Source organism: Colobus angolensis, unplaced genomic scaffold (assembly GCF_000951035.1).
Source record: "Colobus angolensis palliatus isolate OR3802 unplaced genomic scaffold, Cang.pa_1.0 Scaffold70, whole genome shotgun sequence".
Classification (NCBI taxonomy): domain Eukaryota; kingdom Metazoa; phylum Chordata; class Mammalia; order Primates; family Cercopithecidae; genus Colobus; species Colobus angolensis.
Window position 1 is genome coordinate 7386609 of NW_012120710.1, and position 16657 is coordinate 7403265.

General features: G+C 38.7%; 2 protein-coding genes and 1 pseudogene across 6 annotated transcripts in view; 1 reads left to right on the forward strand and 2 right to left on the reverse strand.

The window, feature by feature from the left end:
• ART3 (ADP-ribosyltransferase 3) overlaps positions 1 to 16657 on the forward strand; it is a 108972-nt gene that overhangs the window by 19558 nt on the left and 72757 nt on the right. The gene's annotated exons all lie outside the window — the stretch shown is intronic.
• Positions 6283 to 13946, reverse strand: CXCL11 (chemokine (C-X-C motif) ligand 11). Of its 4 annotated transcripts, XM_011927217.1 has the most exons (5): positions 13648 to 13946; positions 8516 to 8668; positions 7805 to 7931; positions 7634 to 7706; positions 6283 to 7403 (listed from the first exon to the last, which is right to left on the reverse strand). In XM_011927217.1, the coding sequence occupies exons 2-5, from the start codon at positions 8574 to 8576 to the stop codon at positions 7380 to 7382; spliced, it is 285 nt and encodes a 94-aa protein (XP_011782607.1). In that variant the 5' UTR covers positions 8577 to 8668; positions 13648 to 13946; the 3' UTR covers positions 6283 to 7379. The 4 variants fall into 4 exon arrangements, with proteins under 4 accessions (XP_011782607.1, XP_011782605.1, XP_011782606.1 ...); XM_011927215.1 differs by lacking the exon at positions 13648 to 13946 and having other exon boundaries at positions 6283 to 7399; positions 8516 to 8801; XM_011927216.1 differs by lacking the exon at positions 13648 to 13946 and having other exon boundaries at positions 8516 to 8801.
• On the reverse strand, positions 9300 to 9650 carry LOC105501355 (annotated as a pseudogene).

Genomic DNA, 16657 nt, shown 5'->3' on the forward strand with positions numbered 1-16657 from the left:
TCCGCCTCCCGGGTTTACGCCATTCTCCTGCCTCAGCCTCCCGAGTAGCTGGGACTACAGGCGCCCACCACCTCGCCCGGCTAGTTTTTTTTTTTGTATTTTTTAGTAGAGACGGGGTTTCACCGTATTAGCCAGGATGGTCTCGATCTCCTGACCTTGTGATCCGCCCATCTTGGCCTCCCAAAGTGCTGGGATTACATTGTTCTGTTTTTAATCAAAATCTTTAGAAAATGTGTAGTTTTAATTTTAATTGATTCATCATTGGTTGTCTTTTGAGAAGAGGAATCTTGAGATATGATGTAGTTCAGTAGTGCATGTTATTCCATATTTTAGATTATTGTGTCTGGAATTGGTGGGTTCTTGGTCTCACTGACTTTAAGAATGAAGCCGCGGACCCTTGCGGTGAGTGTTACAGTTCTTAAAGATGGTGTGTCTGGAGTCTTTTCCTTCAGATGTTCAGATGTGTCCGCAGTTTGTTTCTTCTGGTGAGTTCATGGTCTCGCTGATTTCAGGAGTGAAGCTTCAGATCTTCGTGGTGAATGTTACAGCTCTTAAAGGCTGCGTGTCTGGAGTTGTTCATTCTTCCTGGTGGGTTCATGGTCTCGCTGGCTTCAGGAGTGAAGCTGCAGACCTTCGCGGTGAGTGTTACAGCTCATAAAGGCGGCATGGACCCAAAGAGTGAGCAGCAGCAAGATTTATTGTAAAGAGTGAAAGAACAAACCTTCCACAGCATGGAAGGGGACCCGAGTGGGTTGCCTGGCTGGCTGGGGCAGCGTGCTTTTATTCCCGTGTCTGGCCCCACACACATTCTGCTGATTGGTCAGTTTTACAGAGAGCTGATTGGTCCGTTTTACAGAGAGCTGATTGGACCGTTTTTAGACAGGGTGCTGATTGGTGTGCTTACAATCCCTGAACTAGACACAGAGTGCTGATTGGTGCATTTACAATGCTCTAGCTAGACCTAAAAGTTCTCCAAGTCCCTACTAGATTAGCTAGACACAGAGCACTGATTGGTGCATTTACAAACCTTGAGCTAGACACAGGGTGCTGATTGGTGTATTTACAAACCTTGAGCTAGACACAGGGTGCTGATTGGTGTATTTACAATCCCTTAGCTAGACATAAAGGTTCTCCAAGTCCCCACTAGACTCAGGAGCCCAGCTGGCTTCACCTAGTGGATCCCACACTGAGCTGTAGGCAAAGCTGCCTGCCAGCCCTGCACCACATACCTGCACCCCTCAGCTCTGGGGCGGTCAATGGGACCAGGTGCCATGGCGCAGGGGCAGCGCTCATCAGGGAGACTCGGGCCACACAGGAGCCCACGGTGTTGGGTGGGGGAGGCTCGGGCTTGGCAAGCTGCAGGTCCCAAGCCCTGCGCCTCAGGGAGGCAGCTGAGGCCCAGCAAGAAGTCGAGCGCAGTGCCAGCGGGCCGGCAGTGCTGGGGAACCCGGTGCACATCTGCAACTGCTAGCCTGGGTGCTAAGCCCCTCACTGCCTGGGGCCCTCAGCGCCGGCCGGTGCTCCGAGTGCAGGGCCTGCCGAGCCTACTCCCACCTGGAACTGGCGCTGGCCCGAGAGCACCCTGCATAGCCCCAGTTCCCGCCCATGCCTCTCCCTCCACACCTCCCCGCAAGCAGAGGGAGCTGGCTCTGGCCTCGGAGGGGCTTCCACAGTGCTTGCGGCGGGCTGAAGGGCTGGTCAAGCATCATCAGAGTGGACCCTGAGGCCGAGGAGGCGTTGAGAGCGAGGACTACTAGCGTGTTGTCACCTCTCCTTATTCAGTTTTCTTCAACCTCTTATTGACAGTTTGTCTTTGTGAACAATTTGAAGAAGAATACTAAGTCAGGATTTATTGTATAGCGATAACTCACATTAGGGCATTTCCAATTTAGTAGCAGTTTATTGAGCAGCACCAAGGAACTATGAATACATCTGTACTTATGGTGCCAGGAGTTTTAGGACATATTTTTCTTAGATACTTAAATGAAACTATGGTTTCAGTGTTATGTGTTAATCTCAGACTTGCTCAATTTCATTACCAGTGTCTGATAAATAAAATTTGCAGACAAGGCAAGAAGAAGCAACTAATATTGCCTCATTCACCCCTTCTCCAAAAAAAAACCCAAACAGTTTTTTTGTGTGTGTACTACTTATAATCCACAGAATGTGCTGACCCTATCATAAAGATTTATAATTGTTGGCTATGAAAATCTTTTCAGAAACAGATACAAAGAGGTATATTAATTCCATGTGGGCATATTAGGTTCCGTACTCAGTAGCCAAAAATAATTAAGTATAATCTTTCCTTTTCTAATAGTATTATCCAAAACTACTCCTTTTGTTTGAAAGCTCTTCTTGGCTAATTAGAGGAAACAGTCCTGAAATTTTAAGTCACTGTGGGTGTTTGGCATCTTAAGTTCCATGTATTTAAAATCGAATCTGCAGTATTTTCTGCTAAACTACATCTTCCCCCTCATATCCCTATTTCTGTTAGTGACAGAACTATTCTTTCAGACATCAAAAGTTCAGCCTTTTTCCCTTGTTTCTTCTCTTGTTTTAAAGTTAGATTCAAATCCTTAACATGTTCTTTGTTTCTTTTTCTCAGCTTCAACTTTCTTTTTTTGATATGGAGTCTCACTCTACGTAGCCCAGGCTGGAGTGCAATGATGCAATCTCGGCTTACTGCAACCTCTGCCTCCCGTGTTCAAGTGATTCTCCTGCTTCAGCCTCCTGTTAGCTGGGATTACAGGCATGCACCACCACACCCAGCTGATTTTTTGTATCGTTAGTAGAGACGGGGTTTGACCATGTTTGTCAGTCTGGTCTCGAACTCCTGACCTCGTGATCACCTGCCTCGGCTTCCCAAAGTGCTAGGATTACAGGCGTAAGCCACCGTACCTGGCCTCAGCTTCAACTTTCAAGTCCAATCTATCACTGTCTTGATTCTTTTTGTAGAGTGTGCATGTCGTTATATTTCTACTCTTACCAATATCACCTTGGTTTAGCCCTTCTTCTTTTTATCATAGTAAAATACAAATAACATAAAATTTACCATTTTAACCATTTAAAAGAGTATGATTCAGTGGAATTAAATACTTTCACAGTGCTGTCAAGCCATCACCATAATTTAGTTCCTGAACATTTTCATCATCCAGAAACCCCATACTCATTAAGTAGTTACTTCTCATTAACACCTCCCCCAAGCCCCAGTCAACTAATTTGCTTTCTGTTTTTATGGTTTTTGCTTACTCTAGATATTTCCTATAAAATGGAATCATACAATATGTGGTCCCTTGTGTCTGGCTTTTTTTACTTAGCATGTTTTCAAGGTTCATCCATGTTGTAGCATGTATCAGTACTTCATTCCTTTTTATGGCTGAATATCTATTGTGTGTGTATACCACATTTTATGCATTCACTTGTTGATGGATATTTGGGTTGTTTCTGCTTTCTGGGTGTTGTGAGTAATGCTGCTACGAACATTTGTGTACCAGTTTTTGTTTAAAGAGCTGTTTCAGTTCTTTTGAGTATATACCTAGGAATGGAATTGATGGTTTATATAGTAATATATAATTACTATAATTCTGTTTAACTTATTGCAGAGCCAGCCCCATACTTTTCACACCAGTATTTTCCAAAACGTGGGACACTACCATGTACATTGATAATAACATTTAGTATCAGTGAACTATTCTTTTCTTAACTTCAATCCCTCTGATTAATTAAATCAGGGGGAATATTTTTTTTTCATTGTATTTTGTTTTATCGTTACATTTTATTTCCATGGTATGTATTACCATTTCACATGTATAGTAATGAAAGTTTACTTTTCATGCTAATATATGTAAAATAAAGTGGTATATAGAGTTTCTAAAAATATAATGAAGATCAAACAGAGAAATGTTTAAAAAAATTGTAAAGATGATATGAGAATGCCTTGAAGTTTTGGAAATACAGACCTGAGCTATTGCAGCTATTGCGCAAATCCAAACTGATTTTCCTTCTCCAGTCTTTCTCACTTTCAATCAACCATTCATGCAATTCCCAGAATATTTTCCAATGACTTTGATAGGGTCACTCTCTTCTTCACAGACATTTGTTAAATCCCCATTTTGTACAGAGTAAAGTTCAAGGTTGTTTATATTTTCATGTCTTTCATCCTTCCAACCAAACGAATCTAATTATGATTCCTAAAAATCACTTTATACTTCCTACTACTGTACATTCCCTTATGTCATTCCTCTGCTGTAAATTCCTTTTCCCTTAGTTTATATTGCCGTTCAATAGATTCTGATATGCACCGGAAACTGTACTGTTGGTCTGGACTACAATGGCTTTCTTTTACACTTATGAGAGAGCAGATATTAGGCACAGAAATAATTCATTAATTACAATGGCAGTAAGCTAGTATGATAGAAAAATAGAGAATGTGATGGAAATAAATAAATAGGACACCTGATCTAATTGAAACTGAAGGGATGGTTTCAAAGGCTTCTTGGAGAAAATGTCATTTAAGCTGAGACCTAAGTAATTAGTAGGCGTTGGCTTAGTGAAGAAATGGACAGAGAGAATAGTATGTGCAAGGTACCAAGGTGGGGAGGATCTTGGCTCAAATATGTTAATTATTCATATTTCATATGTTTATTTTGCTATGAAGAACTTTAGGTATATGTTTTCTTCTCAATAATAATGTACTGGCCTGTAATATTTAATATACTTCTTACAAATACCAATTTATCATGCAGCCTTAACTCTGTGAATTTTTTTTTGAGGCAGGCTTTTGCCCAGGCTGGAGTGCAGTGATGTGATCACAGCTGACTGCAGCCTCAACCTCCTGGACTCAAGTGATCTGTCCACCTCAGCTTCCCAAGTAGCTGAGACTACAGGCGTGTGCCACCATACCCAGCTAATTTTCATATTATTTATAGAGATGAATTTTTGCCATGTTGCCCAGGCTGGTCTTGAACTCTGGGCTCAAGCCATTCACCTATGTCGGTCTCCCAAAGTGCTCAGATTATAGGTGTGAGCCACCATGCTCAGCCAACTATGTGAATTTTTATTTTTAAAGAGACTTAAAGAAAAATCAGTGTAAGTAGTCAAAGATTAAAGATTAGATTCAAGTCTTTTTTTTTTTTTTTTTTTTGAGGTGGAGTTTCGCTCTTGTTGCCCAAGCTGGAGTGCAGTGGCATGATCTTGGCTTACTGCAACCTCTGCCTCCCAGGTTCAAGCGATTCTCCTGCCTCAGCCTCCCTAGTAGCTGGGATTATAGGTGCGTGCCTCTATACTCAGCTAATTTTTTGTATTTTTAGTAGAAACGGGATTTCACCATGTTAGGCAGCCTGGTCTTGAACTCCTGACCTCAGGTGATCTGCCCGCCTCGGCCTCCCAAAGTGCTGGGATTACAGGTGTGAGCCACCCCACCCAGCCAGATTCAGGTCTTAAAACTATCCAGGGAATTTAGCCACCCCACCCAGCCAGATTCAGGTCTTAAAACTATCCAGGGAATTTATATGGAAGTCCCATCTCTATATAGAAATTTATATAGATTTATATAACAATTTATTATAAATCTATTTTGTATCTATGACCTGTATAATAATACAATATATATACCTGATTATAATCCTATAATAAATATTTTTATTTTTCAAATGTACGGGTGCCTATATAGAGTACTGCTGTCAGTCAAGGCTTTTGGTTACATGCAGAGAAACCAACTCTGGCTATGTTAAGGAGAAAAATAATTTAGTTGGAGATTGAAGAATCCACAGGACAATGGAGAATAAGTCTTGGAAAATGGACAAAGACCTAAGGGAGCTAGGTGATAGGAAGGATTAGCCAGAGTCATGCTACAGGAACACACATTGGGAAGCCACTACCGTAAGACTTTCATTGTTGTTGCTGCTGCTGCCAGGCTTTAAATAATTTTCTTACTCGTAGTATCTTTGTGATGCCAGTTGGAGTTCAAAGTCTAGGGTAGAAACAGCATGGCTGAGTCCTTGTTGTGGCTACAGGAGAGGATCTCCTCTCTTTGGATTCTCTCTTTTGGCTTCCCTCCAACACTCACATAAGGGATTTTCTCCAAGTAAGAACAGGGTTTGGACTATCAAGACCTCCCCCCACCGACAAAACAAACAACTGTCTTTCCCACCTACCCATTAAAATATATTTCTAAACAGTTCTGCATGATGACGGATAGGTGTATGTTTCTGAAATATAAGGCAAAATTTTTAAAGGCATCTCAAATGTCCTGGAAAGTATGTAGTATTTTTTTTTTTTTTTAAAAAGAAAGGTTGTGGTAGTTTATTAGAGAAAAAAATGACTTTGATTCTTTAAACTAGTCTTGAGTATACCTAAATTTTATAGTATGTAGGCATCAACAAAGAAATTTATTAGATTACGTATTTTTCTAAGAGACAGAATTATGACAAGTGAAGGTGATTGCCAGATATACATTTGTTTATTTTTCAGTATTTTCCTTTGGTAGACAAAAACGTTTTGTATTTCAAATGTGTCCAAGATATTGCTCTTTATACAAATGGATAAAAACACAAAGTACAGTAAACACACATATCCTAATTACTTCAAAACATCTCAATGAAAAACAGCTGAAAAACATCAAATTAAAACCAGTGCTACTAATTTGGTTATGAAATATGTGCACTTTTGCCAGTATCCCATAGCGTATAATTTTTTCATAGTACATTTTATGAATTACATTTCATGAATTGGTTATAAAACAAACCAAATGATGCATAAGAATGTTTCCCTACATACTGATGTGCTACATGATATTTGGAGAAAGAAATGTGTATTTGCATGAAAAAATATTTGAGGAATGTTTTACTACACATAGATGCTTTTGACTCATAAGGGCTTGACTCCAGTAATAATGTCAATGTCTCCACTGTAACCACAGATAGTAACATAGCATAAAGATCAATACAGAGAGATGACTTCTAGAGACAGAAATGTTCTCATAGTCACAACAGAATAGTTATAAGCATCAAATCTAGAAGGTTCTCTAGCCTACAAATGCATGAATGTATACTGCAACAAGTAACAATGTGAAAGCACTTTGTAAACTCCAGTGGTAACGAGCCTTTCTTAAGGTAGCTTTTCCTAGAAATCCATTTAATTGTTGGACTACTTTGGGCAGCGGAATTCTGATTGTCATTCATTCAGGAAGACTGTTTCTGTTTTTGGTTCTTTCACCCACCTTTCATCCTTCACATAACTGTACAAAAGATGAAAGTCACAAACCTATAGAAAAGTCTCAGTTGCCTACTGCAGAATTCTTGTCATTTCAGTAGTCACAGTTAAACTTGTTCTAGGTTTTTCAAATCCTCTTTTCCAGGACTTCATATGTTTTGATATTTTTAAAAATTCTTTCTTTCAACTTTCTGGAATAAGAAAACAAGAGTTTTATTTACTTGGACTGTTCTTATTTCCCCCAGGACATCTAAAAACATATAGTAAGAAAGGGAAACTGTTACAACCCAGGACCCCTTAACAGAATATTTCACACAGGATCATAGCAGAATCTTTCTGTAGTTGTCCACATTATTTTCTTTTTCAAAAGATCTGTCTTGGATAAAACAGATTATAACATGGGAGTAATCTGGTAACTTACTTTGATTATAAGTCTTGCTTGCTTCGATTTGGGATTTAGGCATCGTTGTCCTTTATTTTCTTTCAGGGTAATACTGTTAAAAGAACATACAAAAGAGTCTTAAAGTTCAGATGCAAATACATAAACAAAAAAGCCTGCACCATTGTCATCTTCAGCAAGTTCATTACTTACATCACTTCTATTTTGTCACAGTTGTTACTTGGGTAAATTATGGAGGCTTTCTCAATATCTGCCAGTTTCACTGCTTTTACTCCAGGGCCTATGCAAAGACAGCGTCCTCTTTTGAACATGGGGAAACCTAGAATAGATCATAGCATTAGTTAGTAATGCATCTGATTGCAACAGATGGCTGTGGTTTATAACTGGTGGCGAACGTGAGCAGAATTTTCATTAAGGGTGAAGATAGTGATTTGTCAAATAGCACTTAACACAACTATTACTGGGAAAAGAGTTAAGTAAGATGTTGATTATTTCTCTTTAAATTTGTAAGCAAATCACTAAAAAACGGGATGCATGAAGGAAGTTTATTGGAGGTGAAGCTTGTTTTGCCCCCTTGATTTTATCCTCAAGTATTTTCCCAGAAAGCTTGTTAACATGATCGCTATATAAAATTTTCTTAATAGATACTTAAAACTGTTGCTAAAGGCTCTTGCCAGATATTCTAGCCAAATCAAAAATTCCATGAAGTTCATAATTTCTAGTTTCGATAATCATCTCTAGTACCTTAAACACGTCCATCATTTCTGTGCTAAAGCTGTATAACTTCTAATCTGTGAGATTGAATATAACTTTATCATGTCTTTTAGGATAAAAGTGGAAGAAAAGACATTTGAAACATTAGAAAAGGAACTTATAGGTTGAGAAATAAAAAGTCCTGCTTACCTTGAACAACCGTAGCACACAATATCATAGCTAAGGCTATAGCCATGCCCTTCACACTCATGTTTGTATTTTGCTGCTGCTGTGGTTGCTGCCACTGCTGCTGCTGCTGCTGCTACTTCAGCTTTGCTACTCTTCTTGGAAGGAGTAGAAATGCTGAACATGAAAGGAAATTGACAATTGGTATATATAGAGCATTTTATACACCCACAATCCTTTTATGGGACAGGAATTTCCCTCTTTGAGTCATGCACCTTTCTTGCTTCCAAGAGTTTCTGTTTTGTTCTCTTCTAAATGCTCCTGTCCCTTCCTATTTGTAGTAGTGTTGAAAGTGATAAGAATGTGAAAGCACTGTGTAAACCCAGATGGTAACCAGCCTTTTTAAGGTAGCTTTTCCTAGAAATCTGTTTAATTGTGGTGGGCAGCGGAATTCTGATTGTCAATCATTCAGGAAGACTGTGTTTCTGTTTTTGGTCCTTTCACCCACCCTTCATCCTTCACATAACTATACAAAAGAATATTCTGAGAAGCTTTTTTTTATCATCCAACTTTTTCTTTCCAGTTCAAACTCTTATGATAGATAAGCCTATATTATTTGACACCAGATGACCTTTTCATATTTTTGCCTGTAAATGAGCGCCTAAAGAAGTTTCCCTGTGTTTCTGTATTTATGTCCATATTGTTTTGCATTTTCAACAATTTTTACTTTATATATTTTATTTATTTTGTTTTGCTTTATTTTATTTTTAAATTAAATTAAATTTTATTATTTTGTTTTATAATTATTTTATTCTGCGAAGCTTTTATTACAGGCAGATGGCAGGGGGCTCAGTCCTTTCGCAGCTGCTTTCCTCATGGCGGTCAGGATATTGCTCAGCTCCTCCTGCCTTCTCTTGGGGCAGATGTTTGTCCCTACCCTTTTCTTGATGAATTTGAGGGCCTGTTTGACCTTGGAGACCTTCAGTAACTCTATGCCACGCCACTCGTTAGGGGTGAAGCCACATACCTCTGGGATCATGTCCCACACAAACTTAGTGTGTTTGGTCAGGCGCCTACAGTGGCTGTGCCTGGGCTTGCTCACGTTCTTGGTCACCTTGTGGCCCTTATTGAGGCCCACTATAGGGTAGTGCAGAGTCATGGCTTCTGCCCTCCAATGGTGGCCATGGCGGAAAACTACTTTATAAATATTTTAGCACTGTTACTTAGTACATGAAGTTGTATGAGTTGTGTTAGGGATCATAAAAAAAGTGATCCTCTTTCCTCATGTGATAGTTTTACCTCTGAGATTCTACTTTGATGTAATTCCTATCTTTTTTTGTCTTTATCTTTTCCTGTTAAGCTTCCTAAATCTTTAAGTGTGTCACTTGTAGACATTTAAGAAAATCATATCCAAGGAGCTTTCTAATGGGTAAGCTTAATAAAATACATTTACTGTTTAGCTGGTTATCTGTCATTTTTAAAATGCTTCCTTGCTGATTCTTTATGTTTTCTTTGATTTCTTCCTAACTTTAAATATGTTTTATTTAACTTTTTGAAGCAATTTTTTTTTTTTTTTAATGAGATAGGTCTTACTCTGTCACCATTCTGGAGTCGAGTGGCACAATCGCAGCTCACTGCAGCCCTGAACTCCTGGCCTCAAGCAGTCCTCCTGCCTTGGTCTCCCAAAGTGCTAGGATTACTGGGATGAGCCACGGTGCTTGGCCTTCCTTAAGTAATTTGAAAGGAATACACTGTTTTACATTTTGATATTCTTAAAATTATTTTAAAAGATTTTTACCTGAATTTTTCTAATTATTTACATCAACCATTAATAATTTTTTTTAGCTCCTATCTTTGTAACATGAGAAAATCACTGTAACTTGCTTTCAAGAATTTTTCTCCTATTTCCTACTGTTACCAATAAAAGTTGGTATAATCTGGGAATTTATAGCTGGTTTATTACTTTTAGATTATTATTTTATCTTATTCAACCTTTTTTTTTGAGAATTACCGTTTGCGTTTTATCTTTAAATTATATATTTATTTAGATGTACTCCTGCATTTAAATTCTTTAACAACCATGACTAATCTTTAAAACCTCTGAAAGTCTTTACAGTAGTCACCCATTAAATGAGAAATTCTAGAAATAATTCATAAGTTTTAAATTGTGCACTTTTCTGAGTAGCATGATGAAATCTCACATCATCTTGCTCCATGACTTCATCCCATCACATAGACATTTTATCATCTCACAGCATCACTAGAAGAGTGAGTACAGTACAATAAGATATTTGAAGAGAGACTACACAGTCACTTAACTTGATTACAGAATACTGTTGTAATTGTTCTATATATTACTACTGATGCTGTTACTGTGGCTAATGTATAAATCAAACTTTTTTATAGGTATGTATGTATAGAAAAAACTACAATATATACAGGGCTCAGTACTGTCTGCAGTTTCAGGCATTCATTGGGGGTCTTGGAACATATCCCCCAAAGATAAGGTGGGGGGGGGCTAGTGTATTTTAATTAATTTCCAAGTAACTGGAATATTCTTTCCCTCTTTTCCATTAATTCATTTAACATACGTAAATAGAGACTAATTTTTCCTTAGGAATATAGGTAAAGTAAAAGGAATGTGTTCGTGGAGCTCATAAATCCTTATCTGCTATTATTTTTTAATGTTGCTTTTCATTTTCTCAGCATTAGAAACACAGTAGAGCATAGTTAGTAGGGGAGGCTCTGGAGTCAGTCTGTGTTCAAATCCACACTCGATTATTTATTTATTTTTGAGATGGATTCTTGCTCTGTAGCCCAGGCTGGAGTGCAGTGGTGTGATCTCGGCTCACCACAGCCTCTGCCTCCTGGATGCAAGCGATTCTCCTGCCTCAGCCTCCCAAGCAGCTGAGATTACAGGTGTGCACCACCACGCCTGGCTAATTTTTATAGTTTTAGTAGAGATGGTGTTTCACCATGTTGGCCAGGCTGGTCTCAAACTCCTAACCTCAGGTGATCCTGCCGCTTCAGCCTCCCAAAGTGCTGAAGTTACCGGCGTGAGCCACTGTGCCCAGCCCACATTCAATTATTTATGAACAAGTTACCTCAACTTTTTGAGGCTGTTTTCTCATCTATAGACTGGGGATAATAATAGTACCTTTTTTTTTCTTTTGAGATGGCGTTTCTCTGTGTCACCCAGGCTGTAGTGCAGTGGCGTGATCTCGGCTTACTGCAACCTCTGCTTCCTGGGTTCAAGCGATTCTCCTGCTTCAGCCTCCCAAGCAGCTGGGATTACAGGCATGTGTCACCATGCCTGGCTAATTTTTGTATTTTTAGTAGAGATGGGGTTTCACCATGTCAGCCAGGCTGGTCTCAACCCCCTTTTTCATAGGGCTGTTGTAAACTAGGTATTAAAAGAGGTAATGCATATTAACCATTTAGAAAAATATGTGGCACTTGAAATGTATTAACTGCTGTTAGTATTATCAGTGTCCTTTTCTGAATTGGCATGCCACATCTAGCTTGTTTTCAGCTGTTTTTCAGCATTAACACAAACACAACCAGTTAATAAAAGATTAGTTGACATTGTTATAGCATATAAAAATATTTTAAATTATAATAACCATGAATATAAAAATAGCACACTAATCATAAAAATCACTTACAGAAAGTGCATGAATGCAATAGCATAGTTCAAATAATACAGACAATAGTGAATATTTCTGCTTACTAGCTAAAGTTGTGTTGTCATATAGCTTTGGTGTAAGAGAATTTCTTAAATAGAGATTCTTAATTAATTTTTTTAAAAGACCCTGGAAATTGATATTATTAAACATATTTTTACATTATACTATTTTAAATAGAAAGTAGACATAATTCAAATTTACATAAAACATGACTAAACTCTTCCTTTTGCCTTCACGTGTGAATTACTACTTAGCTGTGTAGAAAAACTTGGATCACAATTTTCTCCTTCAGTACTCTGCTGAGAGTCCTGGAATGTATCCCCCAAGGATAACGAGGGGACTACTGTATTTTATTTTCTAGTATTTTATTTTCTTCCTTACTGCAAAGGTAATATCTGATATATTTAAAAAAATTAGAGCTGGGCATGGTGGCTCACGCCTGTAATCCCAGCAGTTCGGGAGGCCGAGGCAGGCGGATCACTTGAGGTCAGGAGTTCGAGACCAGCCTGGCCAACATGGTGAAACCCTATCTCTTCTAAAAATACAAAAATTAGCTGAGTGTGGTGGTGCATGCCTGTAATTCCAGCTACTTGCAAGGTTGAGGCAGGAGAATCGCTTGAACCCAGGAGGCGGAAGTTGCAGCCAACCAAGATTGCATCACTGCACTCTAGTGTAGGTGACACAGTGAGACTCCATCTCAAAAAAACAAAAAGCTAAACATTAGAACATATGTAATAAGAAGAACCATACCACCAGAGATGATCACTATTTTAGTTTTCTTCCTTCTGGATGGATACACACATACACTGGATACACACACACACACACACACACACACATATTTCACCTAAGAAGTGCTATATCAGACTATATCAGGTTCCCCCACGCTGCCCAGCCATGTGTCAGGGACTATAAAGATACTTCAGAAGGAGACAGAGGAGAAGACAGGGAGAAAAAAAAATTCTTCCTTTTCCTCTGTGACGAAGACTACTGCATAATCTTCCTCACAGAGGCTGCTGCTTGTGTATGACCCTTGAGGAGGGGCCTATCCCTTGCCCGTGTAGACACATCTTTGCTTTTCCTCAGAGCTAAATCACAGTTTGAAAACTGAGGGAGGTTTATTTAGTTCTTCACTTCTTCAGGTGATAGATCCAAGATTATGCAGAGTAAGGAGAGGGATTGGTTTTGTGCTGTAACCTTTTCACTTCATCTCCTTGAACCACAAAATAAGCCTAATTAGGCTTTAGCAGGTGCTAATATGGCTGCTCTCTCCTTCTGTAACACTCTCTCCCTCTTTACTGCTCTTCCTCTGAGTGTTCCTGCCTTAGAGTTTCCTGGAAAGCGCTACTCTTTTCTACAGTAGTTCATTTGTTCATTTACTCATTCATTCAGCAAGTGTTTATTTTAGATGTCTGTCACATGTCTGGCACTCTTTTGGGTATTAGAGATAGAACAGTGAACAAAACTCACCAAGTTCTTTCCATGTGTTGCAAATTTCAGAACTTTCTGCCTTATTGTAGAAGTTAGTCTGCCTGATTTCTGCTGGCTCTGTAGATGTGTGGGGTCAGACGTGTCTTCAGGATTGTGACTTGTTCTGGCTCTATACTCTCTGATATCACATGAGGAAGATTACCTTCTTTCACAGCATCTCCTCATCTGGTGAGCCTGAGAGATCCCTGTTTTTTGTATTTGTATAATATGGTTTTTCTAGCATGGAATGTACTTTCCTCTCTTTTGAATCCTTTCCTTCCTTTTAGTCTTGATGTCTTCATGAAGCCTTTTTCATTACATCGTGGTGTCTTCTTGTCCTTTATACTTTGTAGAACTTACTGTCTTTTCTAACTTTATCCAGTAGAAATATAATGCAACGCATGTACATAATTTTAAATATTTTGATAGCCACATTTAGAAAGTAAAAAGAAACAGATGAAATTAATTTAAATATATTTTCTATAATTAAGCACGAAAATATATTATCATTTCAATGTGTAATCAATGTGGATCTAAAAATATTAAACAAAATATTTTACCTTTTATTACTAAGTCTTCAAATTGAACTAGCTACATTTCAGATGCTTGATAATAACGTGTGTTTAGTGGCTACCATATTGGACAGTGAAGATCTAGTTACTCATTTGGCATGTATTGTATGCTGACTCCATACTTATTTTAACTAAAGCTGAGGTTGGAGAGGCAGAGAGATAACTGTCAAACTCCTATAAATTTCCCTAGTTGCTTTCTTCTTTCTCTAAGTCATGATATCTCATTGCTCTTTTTCTTTGATTAAATGCAAAAAAGATCAGATACATTCTCTGTGTTCTTAGTAGTGTTGGCCTTTTTTGTTGTTTCCAAAATTGGACTATTTTATTTTATTTTCCCAGGTTCACCCACTTAAATAAGCTTTGCTTTTAATTTAAAGACATAGGAGCATCCCAGGAAATGATGGAATCCAGTTTCCATAAGTAATCACCCTTTCAGCTTAAAAAATCTGTAATCTGTGATTCTTCTGAAATTTTATTAATGCTCCCAAATTAGCCAGCTAATGTAGAATTTTAAAATGTTTCCAAGTTAGAAGAGATTAATGTAAGCTATTTAAAAATAATTTCCAACTCACCATTCACCAGGTCTCTGAATAATATATTGCCTGACAAAAGAAAAAAGGTAGTATCAAGGATATTTTGTTCAGTTAAGTTAGTGAAAAGTGGGTTACAAATGGATACTAATGTTTCCATTTATTATAAACGAGTATGATTTAAAAGAATCCTGTTTTGAGTGTTAGAAGGCAAGTGACTCACTCCTAGGGAAGAGGTTGCCAGGCATGTAATAGACACTTATAATGTAGATAGACTGAACAGATTAATGTAGAATCCTGAATTCTTAAAAGTACAGTAGTATAGTACCTGATGTTCTTTTTTACAGGGACTTAGGCATGCCAATGAATTTAGGGAGCTGCCAGTGGGTTTTTTTTTTTGAGAGCTCTTAAATAGAATACTACTGTGAGTTTCTTATAATATTATTAAAATACTTGTCCCAGAAATTAGACAGATTCTGCAGGCTATATTCAAGGTAGCCATTAGGCACTGGGTAAGGCTCTATTTTTTCCCCCAAAACTTGGAGTAAATTGTATAAATAACATTCAAATCATTAAGACATTGAGGAATAGTGCACGTTTTATTGCCACTGAAAAGAGTTTCAAAGTGACGATGAATTTTTGTTTTAGACCTGCTCTATCGCCCAGGCTAGAGTGCAATGGCGCGATCTCGGCTGTCCGCAGCATCTACCTCCCAGGCACAAATCATCTTCCCACCTCAGCCTCCTGAGTAGCTGGGACTATGGGAAGACACCTCCACAGCCAGCTAATGTTTTTGTATTTCTGGTAGAGATGGGGTTTCACCGTGTTGCCCAGGCTGGTCTTGAATTCCTGGGCCCAAGTGGTCTTCCCACCTCAGCCTCCCAAAGTGCTGGGATTACTGGCATAAGCCACTGTACCTGGCTGACAATGAATTTTAAATAAGGATGTTTCTGAGTTAATGTTGTATCTCTCTCTCTCTTTTTTTTTTTTGAGACAGAGTTTCACTCTTGCTGCCAGGGCTGGAGTGGAGTGCAATGGCGCGATCTCAGCTCACTGCAGCCTCCGCCTGCTGGGTTCAAGCCTTTCTCCAGCTTCAGCCTGCCAAGTAGCTGGGATTACGGGTGCCCACTAATTAGCCTAGCTAATTTTTTTTGTATTTTTATTAGAGACGGGGTTTCGCCATACTCATGCCTGTAATCTCAGCACTTTGGGAGGCTTAGGTAGGCAGATCACCTGAGGTCAGGATTTCGAGACCAGCCTGGCCAATATGTTTTATCTCTTTCTGGGACTTTGACATAAGAAGAGATTTCCAAAGGTTGTATTCTGCTAATGTAGTCTGGTATTTGAGAATGAGATATACCAGTGCTCACATTTTATAGGACGACTTCATCCTTGATATTTGCTACCCCAAACATTGCAGTCTCAAGTGCATGCACAAAAGAAGCGCCAGTTTTCAGTGACTACCCTATCACCATATGGACCTTCTCATGCTTGAGAGTGCCACTGGTGGCCATCTACCTTTCCTTGTCAGTATACATTTGGGGGATACAAATATAATTTTGTTACATTGATATATTGCATAGTGGTGAAATTAGGGCTTTTAGTGTATCCATCACCAGAATAATGTATATTGTACCCATTAAGTAGTTGGTCATCATCCACCACCCCTAACCCTTCCAAGTCTCCATTGTCTATCATTCCGTACTCTATGTCTATGTGTACACATTATTTAGCTCCCACTTATAAGTGAAAACATGTGTGTACCCAATTTCTTTTTTCTTTTTTTTTTTTAAAGACAGAGTCAAAAAAAAAAAAAAGAGCCTTGCTCTGTCACCCAGGCTGGAGTGCAGGGGCACGATCTTGGCTTGCTGCAAACCCTTCCAAGTCTCCATTGTCTATCATTCCGTA

What these genes read in the sequence shown, in the direction of transcription:
- CXCL11 (XM_011927215.1), bottom strand. Translation starts at nt 8,576, where the DNA reads ATGAGTGTGAAGGGCATGGCTATAGCCTTAGCTATGATATTGTGTGCT. An exon ending in GTGTGCTACGGTTGTTCAAG is followed by an intron (nt 7,932 to 8,515) that starts GTAAGCAGGACT and finishes GATCTATTCTAG; the next exon opens with GTTTCCCCATGTTCAAAAGA. An exon ending in TGTGACAAAATAGAAGTGAT is followed by an intron (nt 7,707 to 7,804) that starts GTAAGTAATGAA and finishes TTCTTTTAACAG; the next exon opens with TATTACCCTGAAAGAAAATA.